The sequence below is a fragment of the Girardinichthys multiradiatus genome, chromosome 19 (genome assembly GCF_021462225.1).
Source record: "Girardinichthys multiradiatus isolate DD_20200921_A chromosome 19, DD_fGirMul_XY1, whole genome shotgun sequence".
Taxonomy (NCBI): domain Eukaryota; kingdom Metazoa; phylum Chordata; class Actinopteri; order Cyprinodontiformes; family Goodeidae; genus Girardinichthys; species Girardinichthys multiradiatus.
The window spans coordinates 12,435,419-12,455,414 of record NC_061811.1 but is presented as its reverse complement, the minus strand read 5'-3'; the positions used below and the strand labels follow the sequence as shown (position 1 = coordinate 12,455,414).

Below are 19,996 nucleotides of genomic sequence, written 5' to 3'. Positions count from 1 at the left end.
TAAACGAACCGGTACACTGAGTCGGCTCAGCCTCGGACAGCCCTTATCTGTCCCACCCTTCCCTGCCATACAGGAAACTGCATTTCTAACAAGCTAGCTGTCAACAAAGGGTAAAACTGAGAGGAGAAAACAAACCCCAGCAAAAGTCGTCGTGGTAGCTGGCTGTTGATTGGGTGTCCTAAAACTTAATTTTACGGGTCTGTCAGGGGAAGCGTGAATATGGCGACCACCGCTCAGTTGTTCGAGGTAAAAACAACTGCTGCAAGCTGTGTTAGCTAGCAGGCTAACTAATGGTTAACCGCTAAACGGTGCTGACTTTACCTTTTTAGTGTGTAAAGAAAGGTTTGCGACGACGTCGGCAGTTGAAATATGCTACTTTCATTCAGTAAAATGCAGAAGAAAACGAACGACTTTACATCTTCCTGGAGATGTCACTGTGACTGTGTGCAGGAGAATCACAGCTGGGATTTAATATTTGATGGGATATTTATGTCTGCTCTCTGGGAATCTTATGATTTGCTCATGCTATGTTCTAGTCAGTATTTCACTTTGTTTTCTGTCCCCATGTAGGAGCCTTTTGACGCAGATGAGTACATTGAGAGGTTGGCCTGGAGGACTCCTGGAGGAGGCTCCAAAGGAGGAGCTGAGGCATTTGACCCCAAAAGGTAGTAAATAGATGCTTGTTAGTCACCTCTGCAACACACTGCACTGAAATACGAGAAATTCCCCTATATGGCATCCTATTATTGTTAACTTTATCTTTTTTTTTTAAGTTTCTGAAAGCAACCATTTGTTGACCAGCAGGTGTGTATCAATTTCCAGTTAGAGATGCACAGATCACACCGATTCTCAGTTTTTCTTCCGGTGTGAACTAGTTTTAAAAACAATTAATGGGATTAATTGATTATTAAAATAATGTCAACTAATTTAGTAATCTAATAATCGTTAACTGGAGTATACAGACTATATAACATGCCATTTGCTGAAAGAACAGCCCACTCAGAGCAGTAATTAGGCCAGAATTGTTCAAAAAATATCTAAATTTTGCATATAAAGTGAAAATCCTTTGTCAGTAAATATGCTCTAATCAGAACTCCTCATATGGCATAGCTTTAGCTTCACCTGGTTCAAATTCTGTAAAAAATCTCCTATAAAGCACCTTTTGCTATCTGATGATTAATCAGTTAATCCAAAAAAATAGTCGACAGATTAATCGATTAGCAAATTAATCATTAGTAGTAGCCCTAATATGAAACGGCAATTTCAGATTTGACGAATTAGGTTTTTTCATGATTTTTGTTGAAACAAAAAAGTCCTGAAAGTTATTTTATGGAGATGGTAAATTTGATATAATATATCTAAATATTTTCAAGAAAAGTTGCATAATTATTACAAAGAGTTTCCTTATGTTGTTTTGAATTTTGGTAATTAAAACTGTTGAGTCATTTACACAAACAGATGTTGTTCTAATTGAAATGTTCCCATTTGCAAAGTGTTGTAGCTGTTTATGTGATCCATGTGGATTAGTCATTTTTAAGCCGTTTTCAAATCGAGACGTTGCTCGAGGTTCTTTGCACAACCAAAATTTAACCGCAAAACTAAATGCTCATGCATTACTAATTAAAATTTGCTTAGAAATGATCTACAGATTCAAATGCAAAAACAGGTCAATTGAGATTTAAAAATGGACCAAAAGAAGTGAAGAAAAGACACATTTGTCACATTACAATTGAAAATCTTCTGTTCTTGGCTGTGTATCAGAGTGTCTTTAACTGATCAGGGCACAACACTTTGCCTAAGATTGCTATTAATGGGGGTTGGTTGAAAATGAGAGAATTTTTCACCAAAATGCTATTTAACATCATCACTAAGTTACGGCCTTTAGTTCGTCAGTTATCTCCTTTTTTTGTTTATTATAAATTTTCATATTAGTGCATTTATATTCATGCAGTTTTCTGGCAGCGTTTAATTAAAATATTATTAACATACAACCTTTAATTTGAGCAGGTTTGTTGAAATGTTTAAAAATGTTATTTTTATTGCCCCTTTTTTAGTTAATTCGACTTTGTATTTTTTTTTTTTTCCAATTCAAAAATAATAACTGTTTTTTATGTATTGCAACTAATAATTGTGACAACGTCTAAGAGTGGTAATCCTCAATACGGCACATCTCTGCTTCCTTTGCGCAGATTTAGACTTCTTGATGGCTTGGAGAAATTTAGAAATAAATATGTTTACAAATCCTTTGCATGCTTTTCTCCCCACTTCTGTGATGTTTACACTTGGGGACAGAGTTGCATCTCGTAAGCAAAAATGCCACACCAGTTTAACTTTACTGTAGATCCGTCCCGCTTTATCTGCTTCAACCACAAATTGTTGCCAGCACCTCCTCGGAAGCTCTTAGCGAAGAGTCAGCGACAACATATCTGAGGAGGCCACCGTACTGTGAGTCACCAGCTGGGGAAGCGAGCGTCTGTTTGGAGAGGATGGAAGATGACTTTAAGCTGCAGCCACTGCTGAAGGAATTAGTCAGAAGATTATACACTCATCATTTTGGGATATTTCCTACTCCTTGAAATGTGGTGCTGACTTAGAACATTTGCTCTGTAGTCCTAATGGCACTTAAAATGCAGCTGACGAAGCTGCTAGTTGTCTGAGCTTTTTAAGCCAAGGGACCCAGGAATTAGACACTCAACACTGTCCTGTAACTATTTACTGTATCTTTGAGGTCAGTGGGACAGATCTAACCTTGTTGTAATCAATTATTCCTTCATCTAAAGAGTTTAAAATGTATTGTTTAGACCAATGGGACCTTCTGCTTGTCTTCTGAAATAGACTGTTGGATGAATTTAAGTGCCACATCGAGGAGCTGAAGCAACTGGATGAGAAAATCCAGCGGAAGGTGGAGAAGCTCGAGCAACAGTGTCATCGTGAGGCAAAGGAATTTGCCCACAAAGTTCAAGACTTGCAAAGAAGCAACCAGGTATGTTGTTTGCTTGAAAACATCATTATCCTTGATGTTGGCCCTGTCCACACTAGAACAGATGCTTTGCAAAACGCAGGTTTTGTGCTCCTAATGCACCCCTGAAATACACATAAACAGAATCTTTGGTGAGAAAACCTTTAAAAGGCGACTGTGACTCAGTAGGAAGAGTAGTCGTCTTGCAATCAGAAGGTTGCGGGTTCGATTCCAACTTCCTCCTGCCATATGTCGATGTGCCCCTGGGCAAGGCACTTAACCTCAAGTTGCCTACCGATCTGCGTATCGTTGTATGAATGTGTGAGCGTTAGTGAGTGCGAATGGGTGAATGTGGTGCTAGTGTAAAGCGCTTTGAGTGGTTTGTATGACTGGAAAGGCGCTATATAAGTTCAGTCCATTTACCATTTAAAATGTTTCCATGTAGGCTGGATTTCTGGAGGTGTGCAATGTCACAGTTTTTGTGGGTTATTCCACATCTGTCTCACTTTGTCCTGACTGAGTAACGTGATCTATTTTCAGTGATTACATTGTTATTTAAAATTGAAGAGTATATATAAAAAAACAAGGCATACAAATATAACATGGAAACGCGCCCCCTTTTCAGTGGATTGGGTTTCCTATAGCTACCCCAGTTTTTGGGTATGCATTTCCAAATCAAGTTTCTGGCACAAAACATAAGATTAACATTTGAGAACAATATTTTAGTCCAAATGTTTATTAGCAAATGCATTAAGAAAAAGGAGAAATCATGTATATCTCTCTCTCTCTCTCTCTCTCTCTCTCTCTCTCTTTATATATATATATATAAATAATATAAACTGATTTGAAACTTGAAAAGCCCAACAACTCTTTACTGAAATAGACGCATCCCCAACCAACATGTGTATGTGGGCCCCATATGGTTTTTCTCCAGCTAGATGGGTACTACGTTAGCATGGGCTCACAACAGGCCTCCTGTATGGGGCCCATGGAGCTTAACCAAATGCAATCTTTATAAGCAAAAACAAATCGGGCTCCCTAGTATGTGCTAGATGGGCCTCAACCGTTTATTAGGACAGATTTATAGAAATTAGCAACACCTATAGGGCTGATTTAGGTCTCATTTGACACAGAGTTTTTCTGGATCAGTATAGGCAAAGAACATAGCGACACTAAGCAACCCGCAGACAATCCCATCTGCTGCCCATTTTTTAGCCAATTTCCTGCCTGTGTGCACCCTATATGTACATGCTAGCTGGGTCTGGACAGTGATTGACCCATTCATTTAATTTGCACGGTAAATAACTACTCCTCCTATGACGCAGTATGGTGCAGAATGCAGTAGGAATCCGACAGACCGTTTAAAACAAAAGCAGCTTATTGTGTGATGTATCAAATTTCCAATTTATACAACCTTCTTTTTGGATTTTTTCCATTCAGGTGGCCTTTCAGCATTTCCAAGAGCTTGATGAGCACATCAGCTACGTAGCCACCAAGGTTTGTCACCTTGGCGACCAGCTCGAAGGGGTGAACACACCTCGCCAAAGGGCTGTGGAAGCCCAACGACTAATGACCTACTTCAACGAGTTCTTGGATGGAGACCTCCGCAGTGATGTCTTTAATAACCCAGACAAGGTAAAGTAGCAGCAAAATGCTCCTTTATCAGAATCAGAATCAGAATCAGAATCAGAATCAGAAAAGCTTTATTGCCAAGTACGTTTTTGGACATACAAGGAATTTGTTTTGGCGTAGTCGGTGCAATACAATACAAGTTAAACAGTACAAACATATCTACAATATAATATAATATAAGTGCACAGTTTTAAGTGAGTGAGAGTAAATATAGAGCAGTATAAGATGCAAGAGCAATACAACAGTGCAGGTGATCATTGTGCAAGTAAAGCAGTGCAAGTAAAGCAGGAGTCCAAGCTGAGCGTTAATGTAACGCATAGAGTTACAGGTTACAGGTGTCCTGTCAGCAAAAAAAGGGGGGGTGTGGGGGAAAGGGGGAATGTCAGGGTGGTTTCCGGGCTTTGTTAACCAGGCTGGTGGCAGATGGGAAAAAACTGTTCTTGTGGCGTGAGGTTTTGGTCCGGATGGACCGCAGCCTCCTGCCAGAGGGGAGAGTCTCAAAGAGTCTGTGACCGGGGTGGGAGGGATCAGCCAGAATCTTCCCTGCCCGCTTCAGGGTCCTGGAGGTGTACAGTTCCTGGAGCGACAGTAGACTGCAGCCAATCACCTTCTCAGCAGACCGAATGACACGCTGCAGCCTGCCCTTATCCTTGGCTGTAGCAGCGGCGTACCAGATGGTGATGGAGGAGGTGAGGATGGACTCAATGATGGCTGTGTAGAAGTGCACCATCATAGTCTTTGGCAGGTTGAATTTCTTCAGCTGCCGCAGGAAGAACATCCTCTGCTGGGCTTTCTTGATGAGGGAGCTGATGTTTGGCTCCCACTTGAGATCCTGGGAGATGATGGTTCCCAGGAAGCGGAAAGATTCCACAGTGTCAATTGTGGAGTCACAGAGGGTGATGGGGGCAGGTGGGGCTGGGTTCTGCCTGAAGTTCACAACCATCTCCACTGTCTTTAGAGCGTTGAGCTCAAGGCTGTTCTGGCTGCACCAGTCCAACAGATGGTCCACTTCCCATCTGTACGCGGACTCGTCACCATCAGAGATGAGTCCGATCAGGGTGGTGTCGTCCGCAAACTTCAGAAGCTTGACAGACTGGTGACTGGAGGTGCAGCTGTTGGTGTACAGGGAGAAGAGCAGAGGAGAGAGAACACAGCCTTGGGGGGAACCGGTGCTGATGGTCAGGGAGTCAGAGACATGCTTCCCCAGCCTCACGCGCTGCTTCCTGTCAGACAGGAAGTCAGTGATCCACCTGCAGGTGGAGTCGGGCACACTCAGCTGGGAGAGCTTCTCCTGGAGCAGAGCTGGGACGATGGTGTTGAAGGCAGAGCTGAAATCCACAAACAGGATCCTGGCGTAGGTTCCTGTGGAGTCCAGGTGCCGGAGGATGAAGTGAAGGGCTAGGTTGACTGCATCATCTACAGACCTGTTGGCTCTGTAGGCAAACTGCAGGGGGTCCAGGAGGGGGTCGGTGATGACTTTTAGGTGTGAGAGCACAAGGCGCTCAAAGGACTTCATCACCACAGAGGTCAGGGCGACGGGTCTGAAGTCATTAAGCCCTGTGGTCCTTGGCTTCTTGGGAACAGGGACGATGGTGGAGGACTTGAAGCAGGCTGGCACATGACATGTCTCCAGTGAGGTGTTAAAAATGTCTGTGAAGACTGGAGACAGCTGATCAGCGCAGTGCTTCAGGCTGGCTGGTGAGACAGAATCCGGTCCAGCAGCTTTCCGGGGGTTCTGTCTCCTGAAGAGTTTGTTGACGTCCCTCTCCTGGATGGAAAGAGCCGTCCTCGGCGTGGGTAGGGGGCTGGTGGGGGTTGGAGGTGCCAAGGCCCCTCTTGAGGTTGGGGAGGTGGGGGTGGTGGATTGTGGCTGCAGCTGTTGGGGGGCGTCGTGGGAGATGGTTGCAGGACTGTCCCTTTGTCTTTCAAAGCGGCAGTAGAACTCGTTCAGGTCGTTGGCGAGGCGTCGGTCGTTGATGGAGTGGGGGGCTTTCGGCTTGTAGTTGGTGATTTGCTTGAGCCCTTTCCAGACAGACGCAGAGTCGTTGGCTGAGAACTGGATTTGGAGCTTCTCAGAGTACAGTCGTTTGGCCTCTTTCACTGCCTTGCCAAACTTGTACTTGGCCTCTCTGTATATGTCTTTGTCTCCACTCCTGAAGGCCTCTTCCTTATCCAGTCTTAACCTTCTGAGTTTAGCTGTGAACCAGGGTTTGTCGTTGTTGTAACTCACCCTGGTGCATGATGGTACACAGCTGTCCTCACAGAAGCTGATGTAGGAAGTCACAGCCTCTGTGTACTCGTCCAGACTGTTGGTAGTAGTCCTGAACACATCCCAGTCTGTACAGCCTAAACATGCCTGGAGATTCTCCACAGCCTCACTGCTCCACTTCCTTGTCGTCCTCACAACAGGTTTGCAGAGCTTTAGTTTCTGCCTGTATGCAGGAATCAGGTGGACCATGATGTGGTCGGATTGGCCCAGTGCAGCACGTGGGACGGCGTGATAAGCGTCTCTGATGGTGGTGTAACAGTGATCCAGAATGTTGTCCTCTCTGGTCGGACATTTTATAAACTGTCTGTATTTGGGAAGTTCGTGGGTCAGATTACCTTTGTTAAAGTCACCAACGACGATAACTAAGGAGTCCGGGTTGGTCCGCTCCACACTCAGTATCTGGTCGGCGAGCATGCGCTGTGCGACCTGCACGTTAGCTTGCGGTGGGATGTAAACACCGACCAGGATGAACGAAGCGAACTCACGGGGGGAATAGAAAGGCTTACAGTTTATGATGAAGGATTCCAGGTCTGGAGAACAGTGCTGCTGAATCACTGTCACGTCGTTGCACCAACCACTGTTGAGGTAAAAACAGATTCCTCCACCTTTCGCTTTGCCGGAGAGTTCCGTGTCTCTGTCCGCTCTGTAGAGCTGGAATCCTGCCAGCTGCAGCGCAGAGTCCGGTATTAATCCACACAGCCACGTCTCCGTGAAGCACAAAACTGCCGATGAATAAAAGTCCCTGTTTTTCCCCAACAACAGTTGTAGTTCCTCCATTTTGTTGGGAAGTGAGCGCACGTTAGAGAGAAATATTCCAGGTAACGGTGTTCGTAGTCCACGCTGTCGAAGACGTACCAGCACCCCAGCCCGTTTCCCTCTCTTCCGGCGTTTCACCGCGTGAACAAAGGTGAGCGCACCTTTGACCAGAATGTCCAAATATTCCAGAGCAGTAGGTAGAAATGTTGGAAATAACTCCTCTGGTGTAGTAGCCCTGATGTTCATGAGTTCTTCTCTGGTGAGAGAGCTCCGGGTACCATCACAGAAGACCGTTTTAAAGCAAAAAACAAAACAAAACAATGCGCACCAACACGCCGAGGCGACCATCTGCGGCGCCATCTTGTTGTTATCTTCCTATTTATCTCACAAATAGGAAGATTTAGGGTATGTACGTGTGTGTGAGACCACTGTTGAAGGCCCTTGCTGTGATACTGCTGGAGGTGAGTATGAACAGGATTATGAGGTAACCCACCCTTGTTAATTTGTCAAGTTTATCCCCTTGGTTGGATCCCTCAGCTAATTTGGATTAATGAAACTGTCTGACAATAGCTGGTTGATTGATGAGCATGGATGTCAAGATGTGGATGTCAAAACTAATTGCATTTACAGTAAGTTGTCTTAGAGGGAGAATTTGACTGGTCTACAGCTTTGTGGTATGTTTCCGTGAAGAAGCTTGAAGCCAGATGGTACATATAGGGGCAATAAAAACCACACATGTTGCACAGTGGCATGTTGGTGTGAAAGAAGTGACTCATAAAAGTTTGATTTTGTAGTTTTGTCATGATAGTCGACTTTAGATTTTATAGAAACATGATTGGATGTAGTGAGGGGAGTATAGGGTCAATCCTATAGACTGAAGGTTGAGATGGAGCTGGTATACCAATAGGCATACAGAAATATCTGTCCAGATTCCTTTTCCTGAGCATACCTCTATATGAGGGGGGAAAGAGAAAAGCTGCAAGTGAATAGCTGAAGGGGGATGGCTTTGCTAATCCTTCTGAAAGGGAGGGCTGGGCCGCCAGCGTGGAGACAAGTGCTGCTAAACCCTGACTGCAGGGAGACGGCTACATTACTTACATGGGATTTAGCTAATCTTAGCTGGGGGACAGATACTTAGAAAACCTTCGCCGAGCAGAAAGGCTGGATCCTCCTCACGGGAGCAGAGTAATGATGTTAGCTGAGGCAGGCATCTGCAGGAACAGAGGAGTTGCGGACGGCGGGCCTTTCGTAGGTCTGGGGCTTTTTCAGCCGATGTGTGCGGAAGGGCGGGGGGTGTTCTCGATAGGGCCTCCTTTTTTTCACAGATATCCCTGGCCGGACAGATTATTGAAAGCGATTTAGCCTCCTGTGGGATTACAGCCCATTCAGAAAAGACGTGCCAGTAAAGAGCTGGATGTGCTGCTAAGTCAGGACTGCTGCTGCTGTTGCTGTCAATGCCCAGGTGAGCGCAGCCTGTCTGTTATCAGCTTCCTGTTTAACACGGGAAGGTGGAGGGAGGCTGCTCAAAGATGATGATCCCTCAACTGGAGACACCGCCGGCGGCCTGCCCACTTTCTGTCTGAGTGTCCACCTCACATGGTTCTGTTGTGCTATCTCATTTCTTCCTCCTCACCTGACATCTCCTCCTCTCTCACGCCAACACTCACACATGCGCTCTCTCTCTGTAACCCTCAGATTAAAGAGGCTGCTGATATCATTCAGAAGCTGCATCTCATTGCCCAGGAGCTGCCTTTCGACAGGTGAGTCAGACCTCCTGGAGGCAGCTTTAGACAAGAGTGCTGTCCAACAAGAAGAAGGTGTTGTGTTATTCACAGTGCTATGCAAAAGTATTCACCCCCTTTTTTTTTTACTTTTTTGTCACAGACATTATATATTTTTTTGAATTTTATGTGGTAGACCAACACACAGGATTATTGTGAAGTGAATGAGGAAAACGTTTTCAATATCCTTTACAAGTAAAACCTTAAAAAAAGTTTTATATTCATTTACTAATACTACCACATTTCTCTGCAACTACAGCTCCAGGTCTTCTGTACCAGCTTCAAACATCTAAAAACTGAATAGTTTTTTTTGCTCATTCTTCTGTGCAAACTAGCTCAAGCTCAATCAGATTGAACTGAGAACACCAGAACATAAATTTCCAGGTCTTGCCACAGATTCTCGATTTGATTCAGGTCTGGATGTTGGCTGGTGCAATGTAACACATCTAAGTCATTCCATTGTAGCTCTGGCTGTACGTCTCGGGTTGTTGTTCTGCTGGAAGGTGAACATCCACCCTGGACCCTAGTCTTTTGCAGCCTCTTACACGATGCTCCAGTATTTAGCTCCATCAACCTAACCATCAACTCTGACCAGCTTTGCTGCTGAAGAGACAAATCCATACAGCATGATGCTGCCACCACCATTGTTTACCGTAGATATTGTGTTTACAAGGACGTGCCAAGTTAGTTTTTCCTACATAGTATTTTTGCATGTTGACCAACAAGTTAAGTTTTGGTGTCATCTGACTGAAGCCCGTTCTTCTACGTGTTTGCTGTGCCCCCCCATGGCTTGTGGCTCAGTATGTTTGCAGTTGTAAAATTATGTATCAGTTTTCTTCCTCTTCAAAACTATGTGCAACCTTATGTTGGTCCATCTCATAACATTTCAATAAAATACATAAAAACCTGTAATGTGACCAGATTGGGAATGTTCAAAGAGTATGTACACGTATGCCCTGTTTTCCTGTCATTGTAATCATATCTTTAAAGAATTACACGATTCAAACTGCATCATTAAAAAAGATATTCTCACTTATGAACATCTTTTATGCTACTCTGTGTGGCAGGTTTGCAGATGTCAAGGCAAAAATAGCAAGTACGTTTCTGATAAATACTCAATCTCTACCATCTTTTGAGACTAGCAAAAGGTTGATGTATCTTTGTGTTTGTTTTTATTGGTGCCTAGGTAAATACCACGACCTGGAGCGGCAGTTGATCCAGGAGTTCACTGCAGCCCAGCGCAGAGGGGAAATTGGTCGCATGCGAGAGGTCGCAGCAGTTCTTCTACATTTCAAGGTGACCTAGAAAGACGTTTGTTCTGTTGTCTTTCTTTGTGGGAATTATTTAATTGGTACTTCATTTGTATACTCCAAGAGTTTGCTAATAAGTATTTTAGTGCCGTGTTCAAAGACTGCATTGATGCACATTAATGTTGCTGGAAGGGTAACGTCTGTCTTTCTTTTGAAGGGTTATGCACACTGTGTGGACGTCTATATTAAGCAGTGTCAAGAAGTAAGAGTTTGATCGTCTTTTAACATGTTATTCCATTTGTTTCCACACCAGATAAAAACATTTTTGTGCTCTTTTCTGTTCTGTTCTTACTGTCTGTCCATCTTAGGGCGCCTACATAAGGAATGATGTGTTTGAAGACACAGCAGCCCTGTGCCAGAGGGTCAACAAGCAGGTGGGTGAGGTCTTCAGCAGTCCAGAGACAGTCATGGCCAAACTCATCCAGAACATCTTTGAGAACAAACTTCAGGTACTTTAACAGTGATTCTTTTATCCATTCATTCATTTTTCGGCTTGTTTCTAACTTCTTATCCTATGTCCCATCAGGCTCATGTTAGGGAAAAACTGGATGGCACTCGACATTCAGATGTAGAACAGTACCTAAGGAACCTCTATGACCTTTACACCAGGTAGTAAATTGTTCACTTGCTGTTTCATGGACTTCACTAATTTGCATAATCATACTTATTTTATGTCTCAACATTTCCAGGACCACAGCTTTAGCCACAAAGCTCACAGAGTTCAACCTGGGCTCAGATAAGCACACATTCCTGTCCAAGCTGATAAAGAGCATATTTTCCTCTTATTTGGAAAGTTACATTGACATAGAAAGGGAATACCTTCGCACTCGAGGCGCCATGATTCTGCAACGATACTATGATTCAAAGAACCACCAGAAGCGCTCAATCGGCACGGGCAGGTCAGATTTTCACCTTCAGTTTGAAACATTTGTACAAACTTTAATTATTCTCTGTTGTGGTGAACATGAGAACTGTTGTTGTCTTTGTGCAGTATTCAAGAGCTAAAGGAGCGGATCAGACAGCGCACCAATCTTACACTGGGTCCAAGCATTGACACCCACGGGGAGACCTTTCTGTCCCCAGAACTGGTTGTTAACCTGTTACAGGAGACACGTCATGCCTTTGAGAGATGTCACAAGGTGAATCTTTTCCGCTTTTTCCAGAAGCGCATTTAACTAATGCATACATGTTTTCAAATTAAATTAAACTATTGTTCTTTTAATGCTCCACAGCTTTCAGATCCTTCTGATCTGCCCAAGAATGCCTTCTCAATCTTCCTCCTGCTGGTTGAACATCTCTGTGTGGATCACATCGACTATGCCTTGGAGATTGGCCTGGCAGGTACTTCTATCTGTCTTCATTAGAACCACAGTGTCTGTTTGCTTCTACATACAGCAAAAAGTTTAAATACACTCATCACTGGGATCAGTGTCATATAAATTCAGGGCTTTTACAGACTAATGTAAACCGTTTTTTGTAATACAACAAATAACGTTAAGGATTTAAAGAAAACCTAGAATTGGTGGCTAAAATTTAGATTTACTACAAGGTTTTATAGTCCACATAGGATAGAAATTATACAGACAGGCTCAAATACATGCATACAACACCTGTTTATTTGGATAAAAGTCCAAATGGAAATTGCAGAAAAAGCAACACCGTTTTTGAAGCCAACAACGGATTCTGACATTGTTCTGGTGGGATTTTTGACCGCTCTTTTTACCAGAAAGGGTAGAGCTCGTTTTAGTTGGTGGTTTCCTGGTTTAAGCACAACCCATATATTTTTTAATAGAGTTTGATGCTTCCGGGTTGCAGCTTCTGAAACTTAATGTTTGGCTGCTTCATCTCCTTTTAAACCAGTTTTGGTGTCTGTTTGGTTCATTGTTGAGGTGGAAAACACAATTGTGTGCAACTTTTAACCATCTAGCTGTTGACATGAGGTGAAGTTGAAGACTTAGGAGCAAGTTGTCATCCACTTTGTGCAAAGCACCAGGATCACTGGCAGTAAACTAGACCCACAACAAGATGCTACCACCACCATGTTCTACAGCTGGCAAGGTTCTCTTTGGTTTGTGACTCCTCCCGACGTGCTTCATTATTGAAGCCAAATTACTCAGTCTTTGTCTCTTCTCACCCTAAAAATGTTCTGCAGAAGTTATTTAGATGATCTGTGTATAATTGTGTAATTTTGTATCCTGCGTAATATATTCAAACTTGTCCATAAAGTTGTAGTTTTATTTTAATCTCTTGGAGTTGTTTAATCATTCCACCAATATAAAAACAATTGGAATAAATCTTTTAACTAATGACTTTTATGCCCTGAGGAGTGTGTGTAAACCTCTAACCAGCACTGTAGTCTAACTAATACTCCTTTGCTGTTTGGTGATTCCTTTCAACTTACAATGAATACTTTGAAGAAGTATCATGATGTTTTATATTTCTTCTTCTTATTTTGATCCAATATTGACAACATATCCAGGGATCTTTAATTGTCCATCAGTCCAGAACAGTGTTAGGAGCTGGAGCGAACCCCTTCATATCCTTTTACAAGGCAGGCCCATACTGAGATCAGCATTAATATTCTATATTGAAATTAGCCATTCCCTAATGTTAAACCATATATGAAGTGCATTCAATAACACTTTTACCTTTTTATTTATGTATAAGGGGAGACATAGCAATTTTGTCAGTTGATTAGCTTTTAGCAGGCAACGTTTCTTACCAGCTTCATCAAAACACTTAAAAGCTCTCTGACAGAATTTAGGTATTCAGATCGTGTATGTTATAATTAGCTTTTGTGGTATAATGTGCAGCCCCAGTTGATATCGATTGCGTAGAATCCAGTTTGGTCAAAACTCACTTAATTCCACCCATTCCTGTACAATATAGCCATATAGTCGGATTCAGATGCACCTACATACAATTGAAATCGGTACAAATGTATAAAAAACGACTTGTAAAAACGTATCTATCTCACCTAGCTTTGTCAGAAAAAGAGAGTTTTCTGTTTAACATAGAAGTACGAAGATAAATAAAAATAGAGACAACAGAAAGTGGATCATGACAAACTAATAAAATGTCAGATTTTTATAATTGAAAATGAGAATTATTTTTAAACTTTTTTTTTATAGTAGAAACAAAAGATAACATTTCTTTCTCTGAGATGTCTAAATTATTTTCTTCAAATCTTGGAATTTAAAAGGGACCTATAATGCAAATTCACTTTTTGTTCGTTTTTATTCTTCCATTTTGGTCTCTAATGCTTCTACAAACAGTCCAAATGCAAAAAAAAAAGGCTATAAATGAATGTTTTATTTTTTTCTAGAAAACTTGTGCTTTCAAAAGTTGTGTAATTGTGACGTCACAATTACACTGGCACCTAGCTTTGTTACCTGACTCCTGCCCCTGACTAGCAACTGAAGCAGAGCTCCACCCACTTGATTTTCAGTAGAGGATCACGTCTCGCCCGGCTGGTTTTACCTTACACATGTTTTACATTGGCTACATTCAAAGGCAGATATTGTTGGCTGCAAAGACCCACATGTGTCCATGCACATTCTCCCGCTGTCGGATAACAGAGATTAATGGTTGTTCTGGAGGCTCCACTTCTTCTTCTTCTGGGTCTGACTCAGGGCCAAAGATATATGACTGTACTGTTGCACATCTCCTGGCAGCCATTTTCAGGTGTACGACGTGTTGGGCGTGACCCCCAACATTGAGTTAGGGGGCGTGGCAGATACAGCTAATTTGCATAAAGGTGACAGAGCCCTAAAACAGCTCATTCTGACAGGAGCTCAAAAAAAGGGGGAACTGAGGAGGTGACTACTCATTATCTGAGAATGATGAGTGAAAAATGTAATTAACATGTTTTGTATAGCCCATAGACCTATCCCAAATGTTTAAAAGGAAGTATAATAGGTCACATTTAAGTAATTATCGAGGAATATATATTACCAAGTTGATGTTAATTTTTTTTTGCCAATATTGACCTAACTAAATATTTAACTGTAAAAACAGAGGATTACTAGCTATTTTCTCAAGTGAATGTAAATTCAGCATGGTGGGAAGTTGTGGATGAAGATAAAGATAATTTTAGCCTGAGCTGCAGATTTCATGTAACATGATCCTGCTTACTAACCACTATTTTTACGCTGAGGCAGCTCCAGACAAGCTGAAGAGGCTGTGTTGCATTCTTGCCAGTCATCTGAGAGTCTAAGCAATAAGCTGTACTGTGGGAAATTACAGATATTATGCCTGTATTTTGTGAAAAATACCTTTTCTTTTTTTTTTTATGATGTTTTTCTGTTTTTATCTGCCCTTTCCTATGATTTCACTGCTTTCCCTTCAGCAATTCCCTCATCTGATGCAAAAAATGCCAACTTGTACTTCCTGGATGTTGTTCAGCAGGCAAACTCTATCTTCCACTTGTTTGACAAACAGTTTAACGACCAGCTCATGCCTTTAATAAGGTCAGTTGCAACTGAAAGATAACATCTTAGAAATTACTTTCGTTTAGTTATTAGACCAGAATTATTTTCAATTCACCCTAAAATGAGCTTCATGTAATCTGTCTGCAGCTCCTCTCCAAAGTTGGCAGAGTGTTTGCACAAGAAGAAGGAGGTGATAGAGCAGATGGAAGTGAAGCTAGACACGGGCATTGACAGGTCGGTGTGTTTAGTAGCAAATTTAAAAATAAATTTTCCTCTTTGTGACAATGAAACCCAATTACTAATATTCGGCCCTTATTAAAAATGTTCTGATCTGTTCTGCTTCTACATTCAGAACATTGAACTGCATGGTGGGTCAGATGAAGCACATCCTGACCACAGAGCAGAAGAAGACCGATTTCAGGCCAGAGGATGAGAACAATGTCATGATCCAGTATACTACTGTAAGAGATACTGAACTCACATGCAAAATGGAACATATGCACCTACTTATACACACCCTGTTGTTCCTAAAACATCGGAAGATTTTCATTTGTCCCTGTTTTTTATTTCTCTGGCAGGCCTGCTCCAAGGTTTGCGCCTACGTCAGCCGACAGGTAGATCACGTTCGGAAGTCCATGGATGGGAAAAACGTGGACACGGTGCTGACGGAACTGGGCATTCGTTTTCACAGACTCATCCACGAGCATTTACAGCAATTCAGCTACAGCTCGATGGGAGGCATGCTGGCCATCTGCGACGTGGCTGAATACCGACGGTGCGCCAAGGATTTCAGGGTGAGTGAAGGGACACAGGTCTGAAATACTCTGATCACCGGGCAAACACGGCTCTGCCCACTTGGACCCTAACTATTATTTCTGTAATATTCAGAACTTTGCCAAAAGTACTGTTGTGGTAAACTGTTACAGAGCAATGACATTGAACTGGTCTATAAACATTTTAATTTCTGTCGATGGCTGTCATAGGAACATTGCATCAGATCATTGAAAAAATCCTTTTCAATACATATATATATGCCTACTTAAGGTATGTCTATGCACTGTACAATATGCTTGATCTGGGGTCCTTTTGCATGAATTACTACAGCAGTGCAGCGTGGCATGGAGGCAATCAGGCTGTGGCTCTGCTGAAGTGTTAAAGAAGCTCCGGTTGCATCAGCAACTCTGTGGATTTTCAATGGGAAATACAGCCATACCAAGGTCATTAAAGCAAGTATTGGTAGCTTTGGAAGTGTGGGCAGGTCCCTCCTGCTGGAAAATTAAATCAGCATCTCCATCATGGTTGTCAGCAGAGGGAAACATGAAGTGCTCTAAGATTGCCTGGTAGACGGCTGCTCTGACTTCAACTTGATAAAACACATTGTTTAAACTCTGGACCTCAAGCAATGTGGATTCTCTTCCTCACCTCTTCCTCCATATCATTGGTCTTTGATTTCCACATTCATCATATTTTTTCAACTGAAAAAAAGACTGTGAACCACAGAGCAACAGTCCAATCCCGTTTTACCTTTGGTTCAGGAGTGGCTTAACACGAGGAATGCGGAACGTTGCAGCCCATGTCCTGGATACATCTGTGTGTGGTGGCTCATAATGTCCATGCCTTGTAAATCTGCCTCAGACTCTTGACTAGGCTTTGATTCACAATCTTTTCTACATTTTTCCACCACACTTTTTCCTTCCACTCAACCTTCCATTCATATGTTTAGATCCAGCTCTCTGTGAACAGCCAGCTTCTGAAGCTGAGTTGTAGTCACTGCTGGACACTTGCCAGACAGCAGTCTTAACGTAATATTTCTATGTTAAAAGTCTGTCTATATTGGTCGTATATGATATTACGATTTTTTAGGAAACATAACTTTGTGGGCTGCACGGTGGCGCAGTTGGTAGCACTGTTGCCTTGCAGCAAGAAGGTCCTGGGTTCGATTCCCGGCCGGGGGTCTTTCTGCATGGAGTTTGCATGTTCTCCCCGTGCATGCGTGGGTTCTCACCAGGTACTCCGGCTTCCTCCCACAGTCCAAAGACATGCCTGTTAGGTTAATTGGTAGCTCTAAATTGCCCTTAGGTGTGTGTGCATGGTTGTTTGTGTGTTGCCCTGCGACGGACTGGCGCCCTGTCCATGGTGTACCCCGCTTCTCGCCCGTAGACTGCTGGAGATAGGCACCAGCTCCCTGCGACCCACTATGGAATAAGCGGTAGAAAATGACTGACTGACTGACATAATTTTGTTTTAGGTTTTCATTAGGTGTTATCCATAATCAGCAACAATAAGAGAAACAAACATCTAAAATTACTAAACCAAATCCACTTTTTGTTCTTATTTTAATTTATCAAGATGCACCTGTGAAAGACATGTTTTTTAATATTAAAAGAGCTAAAAATTGCAAAATGTAATCTCAGCTTTGCCTCATTGTGAACTTCCATTGAAAAAGTGTTTTCTGAGAAGTTTCTGTCTGTCTGCCCTCAGGTCCCTCTTGTGCTGCAGCTCTTTGACACACTCCATGCCCTCTGTAACCTTCTGGTGGTTGCTCCTGATAACCTGAAACAGGTCTGTTCAGGTGAGCATCTGACCAATCTGGATCGGAACCTCCTGCACGCCTTCGTCCAGCTCAGAGTGGACTACCGTTCAGCCAGACTGGGCCGACATTTCAGTTAATGACTCTTTGGAGACTTGCTGTCCAGGGGAAAAAAATAATGTTGCATTCTGAAGATACTAATTGCCATTCGATCTGTCTCCAACAAATAGATCAACGGTTGGAAGGCCAATACTCCTTGAATGTGGGAATTTTACCTTTTTTTTTCATTATTTCTGTAAAAGGATGAAATTTAAGTATTCATTGATCTTGAATGTCTTTTGTTTTTAAATACTAATCTATGACAAATTTATGTGATAAGTGAATTACTTATGTCTGTGCTTGCTTAAAAAAAAACACCTTTTTGCTTGTGCCAAATATTTAAGTTCTTCAGTAGGACTTGTGCACAGGAACTGACTCTGAATCAGCTTTAAAGGGAGAATCTGATCGGTTTGGCTAACAAGTCGGACCTTATCTTCGCAGTTTTCACTTCATATGGTGAAAATTTACTCCTTTTAAAGAAATGTTGGAAATCAGAAAGTCTGACCAAACTTACGAAGGAGCAGTGGCTGATTCTTGTGCTCTAAAATGGACGTCCAGGACCAGGAGCAACTGCATTCCTAATCTGGTGCTTCTCCTTATGTGCTGGGTTCTGAGGTAAAACTAAAACATTGCAAAGATAACCCAGAACTCCAACACACGGTCTCCAACTGCACCTTACATTGCAGTAAAGAATAAAGTGCAGAGTTTTCAGTAAGGCGTTAATCATCATTATTTCAGTTTTTAGTTGTCAGTATAGTTCAAACTCAGGTATGTGTCTCTAAAACCTGCATTTCAGTTTAAACTAACACGCCGTGGATTATTTTGTTCTTTTAATAAACATTCAAGCTTTATTTATCAAAAGTAATGCAGTCAAAGTTACTAACATATAACAAAGTAGGGATGGGTGAGATTTACTTTAATTATATTTTGTTGTATTTATTGCAGTTGTGGTAAAATGTATTTTACGCATTCATTACATTCAAAAACGTGTCTTTGCATACAGGCATGGCTTCACAAAGACTGCTCAAAAATTAAAGCTTCTTAAACTCATTGTCATATAGGCTACTTCGGTGCCGTGGTTGTACATCCAAACAGTACCTAATAATGAGTTTCAGCCGTATTTCAGATATATTAATATTTATTGATGCTTTCATGAAACTAACAATGAGAAAAAATCCAGGAATGGCAAAAGTATCGATCCCACTGAAAATGTCAGTTTTAGGGGTTTACAAACATTATCAATTTATTCTAAATCATTTAATTACAATAATTTTTTACTCATATAAAAATGCAATAGTTGCCCATCCCTACTACTGAGCAAGCAGTGCTTTGCACACTGAGCAGACTAGCCAGGCAGACTTTCCAGATGCTGGTGTGTAGCGGGTGGAGAAGAGTCACATGACCACCTTCTGACCCCTCGGTCTCAAAGGAGAAGTCAAGAGGCCATCATAGAAGCAGTGTGATCTGAGCTACAATCATGACTGAGAATCCCTCTCTAGAGGTTTTGGGTGGTCCGCTCACAGATTACGGCGCAGATTGGTGTGATGGGTCACTGAGTATGTGTCTCAGAAATTGCACGGATCAACACTTGCTCATTCAGCAGTGTGCAAAGTCCAAGACATTGTTCATCTGATCTGCAGTGTTTCTGGGTCAGAGGAGGCTGAAATGTTGATCTCCTGTGATTAGAGAAACAAACTAAACTTAAAAGGGACTTCTTTACACACGGCTTAGTGGAGGTCCACGTTAACTGCCCTCTGCATAAGAAAAAGCTCGAGCTCCTGATGCCTGAAACTATTTGCTGCTGCCATTGCACCGCTGTTTACCATAATTATTGATTCAATAAAGATGCATTTTATTATTCAACTCTGTGCCATACTTTGAGAGCTGTGAATAGAAAGTTTGCCTCGGCCTCTCTCTGTGAATGTCACTTTCAAAGTGAGATGAAACACTCCTCCTTTCTGTAGAAGTCATCATGTATTCATAGGAATTCTTGCCACCAGAGTAAAGTTCTTTCTCAGACTTCAGGAAGTGAGCAGAGCCGGAGGGGATTAGATCTGTACGAGCTGATGAATTGTGTGCAGTAGTCATGAACTGGGGGAGAGCTGGGGAGATAGAGACGGCTCAGAGCTCAGCTCCAGTGCCGGCTGGTTAGTGTTGTGTAGAAGGTACACACAGAGCTGTGGAAGTTCAAACAACATAATTAATTAGGCTAATATTAATATTATCAATG

General features: G+C 42.3%; 1 protein-coding gene across 1 annotated transcript; it reads left to right on the top strand.

Annotated features, from left to right (window-relative positions):
* Nucleotides 1-26: 26 nt before the first annotated feature.
* exoc5 (exocyst complex component 5) lies at nt 27-19,629 on the top strand. The gene is made up of 18 exons (XM_047345940.1): nt 27-246; nt 571-665; nt 2,836-2,983; nt 4,400-4,594; nt 9,312-9,376; nt 10,465-10,493; nt 10,584-10,693; nt 10,865-10,909; nt 11,016-11,156; nt 11,234-11,316; nt 11,397-11,606; nt 11,699-11,846; nt 11,940-12,048; nt 15,056-15,176; nt 15,285-15,371; nt 15,490-15,598; nt 15,716-15,931; nt 17,619-19,629. The coding sequence occupies exons 1-18, from the start codon at nt 220-222 to the stop codon at nt 17,805-17,807; spliced, it is 2,127 nt and encodes a 708-aa protein (XP_047201896.1). The 5' UTR covers nt 27-219; the 3' UTR covers nt 17,808-19,629.
* The last annotated feature ends 367 nt before the right edge of the window (nt 19,630-19,996 follow it).

What these genes read in the sequence shown, in the direction of transcription:
- exoc5 (XM_047345940.1), top strand. Translation starts at nt 220, where the DNA reads ATGGCGACCACCGCTCAGTTGTTCGAG. An exon ending in CGCTCAATCGGCACGGGCAG is followed by an intron (nt 11,607 to 11,698) that starts GTCAGATTTTCA and finishes GTCTTTGTGCAG; the next exon opens with TATTCAAGAGCTAAAGGAGC. An exon ending in GGTGCGCCAAGGATTTCAGG is followed by an intron (nt 15,932 to 17,618) that starts GTGAGTGAAGGG and finishes GTCTGCCCTCAG; the next exon opens with GTCCCTCTTGTGCTGCAGCT.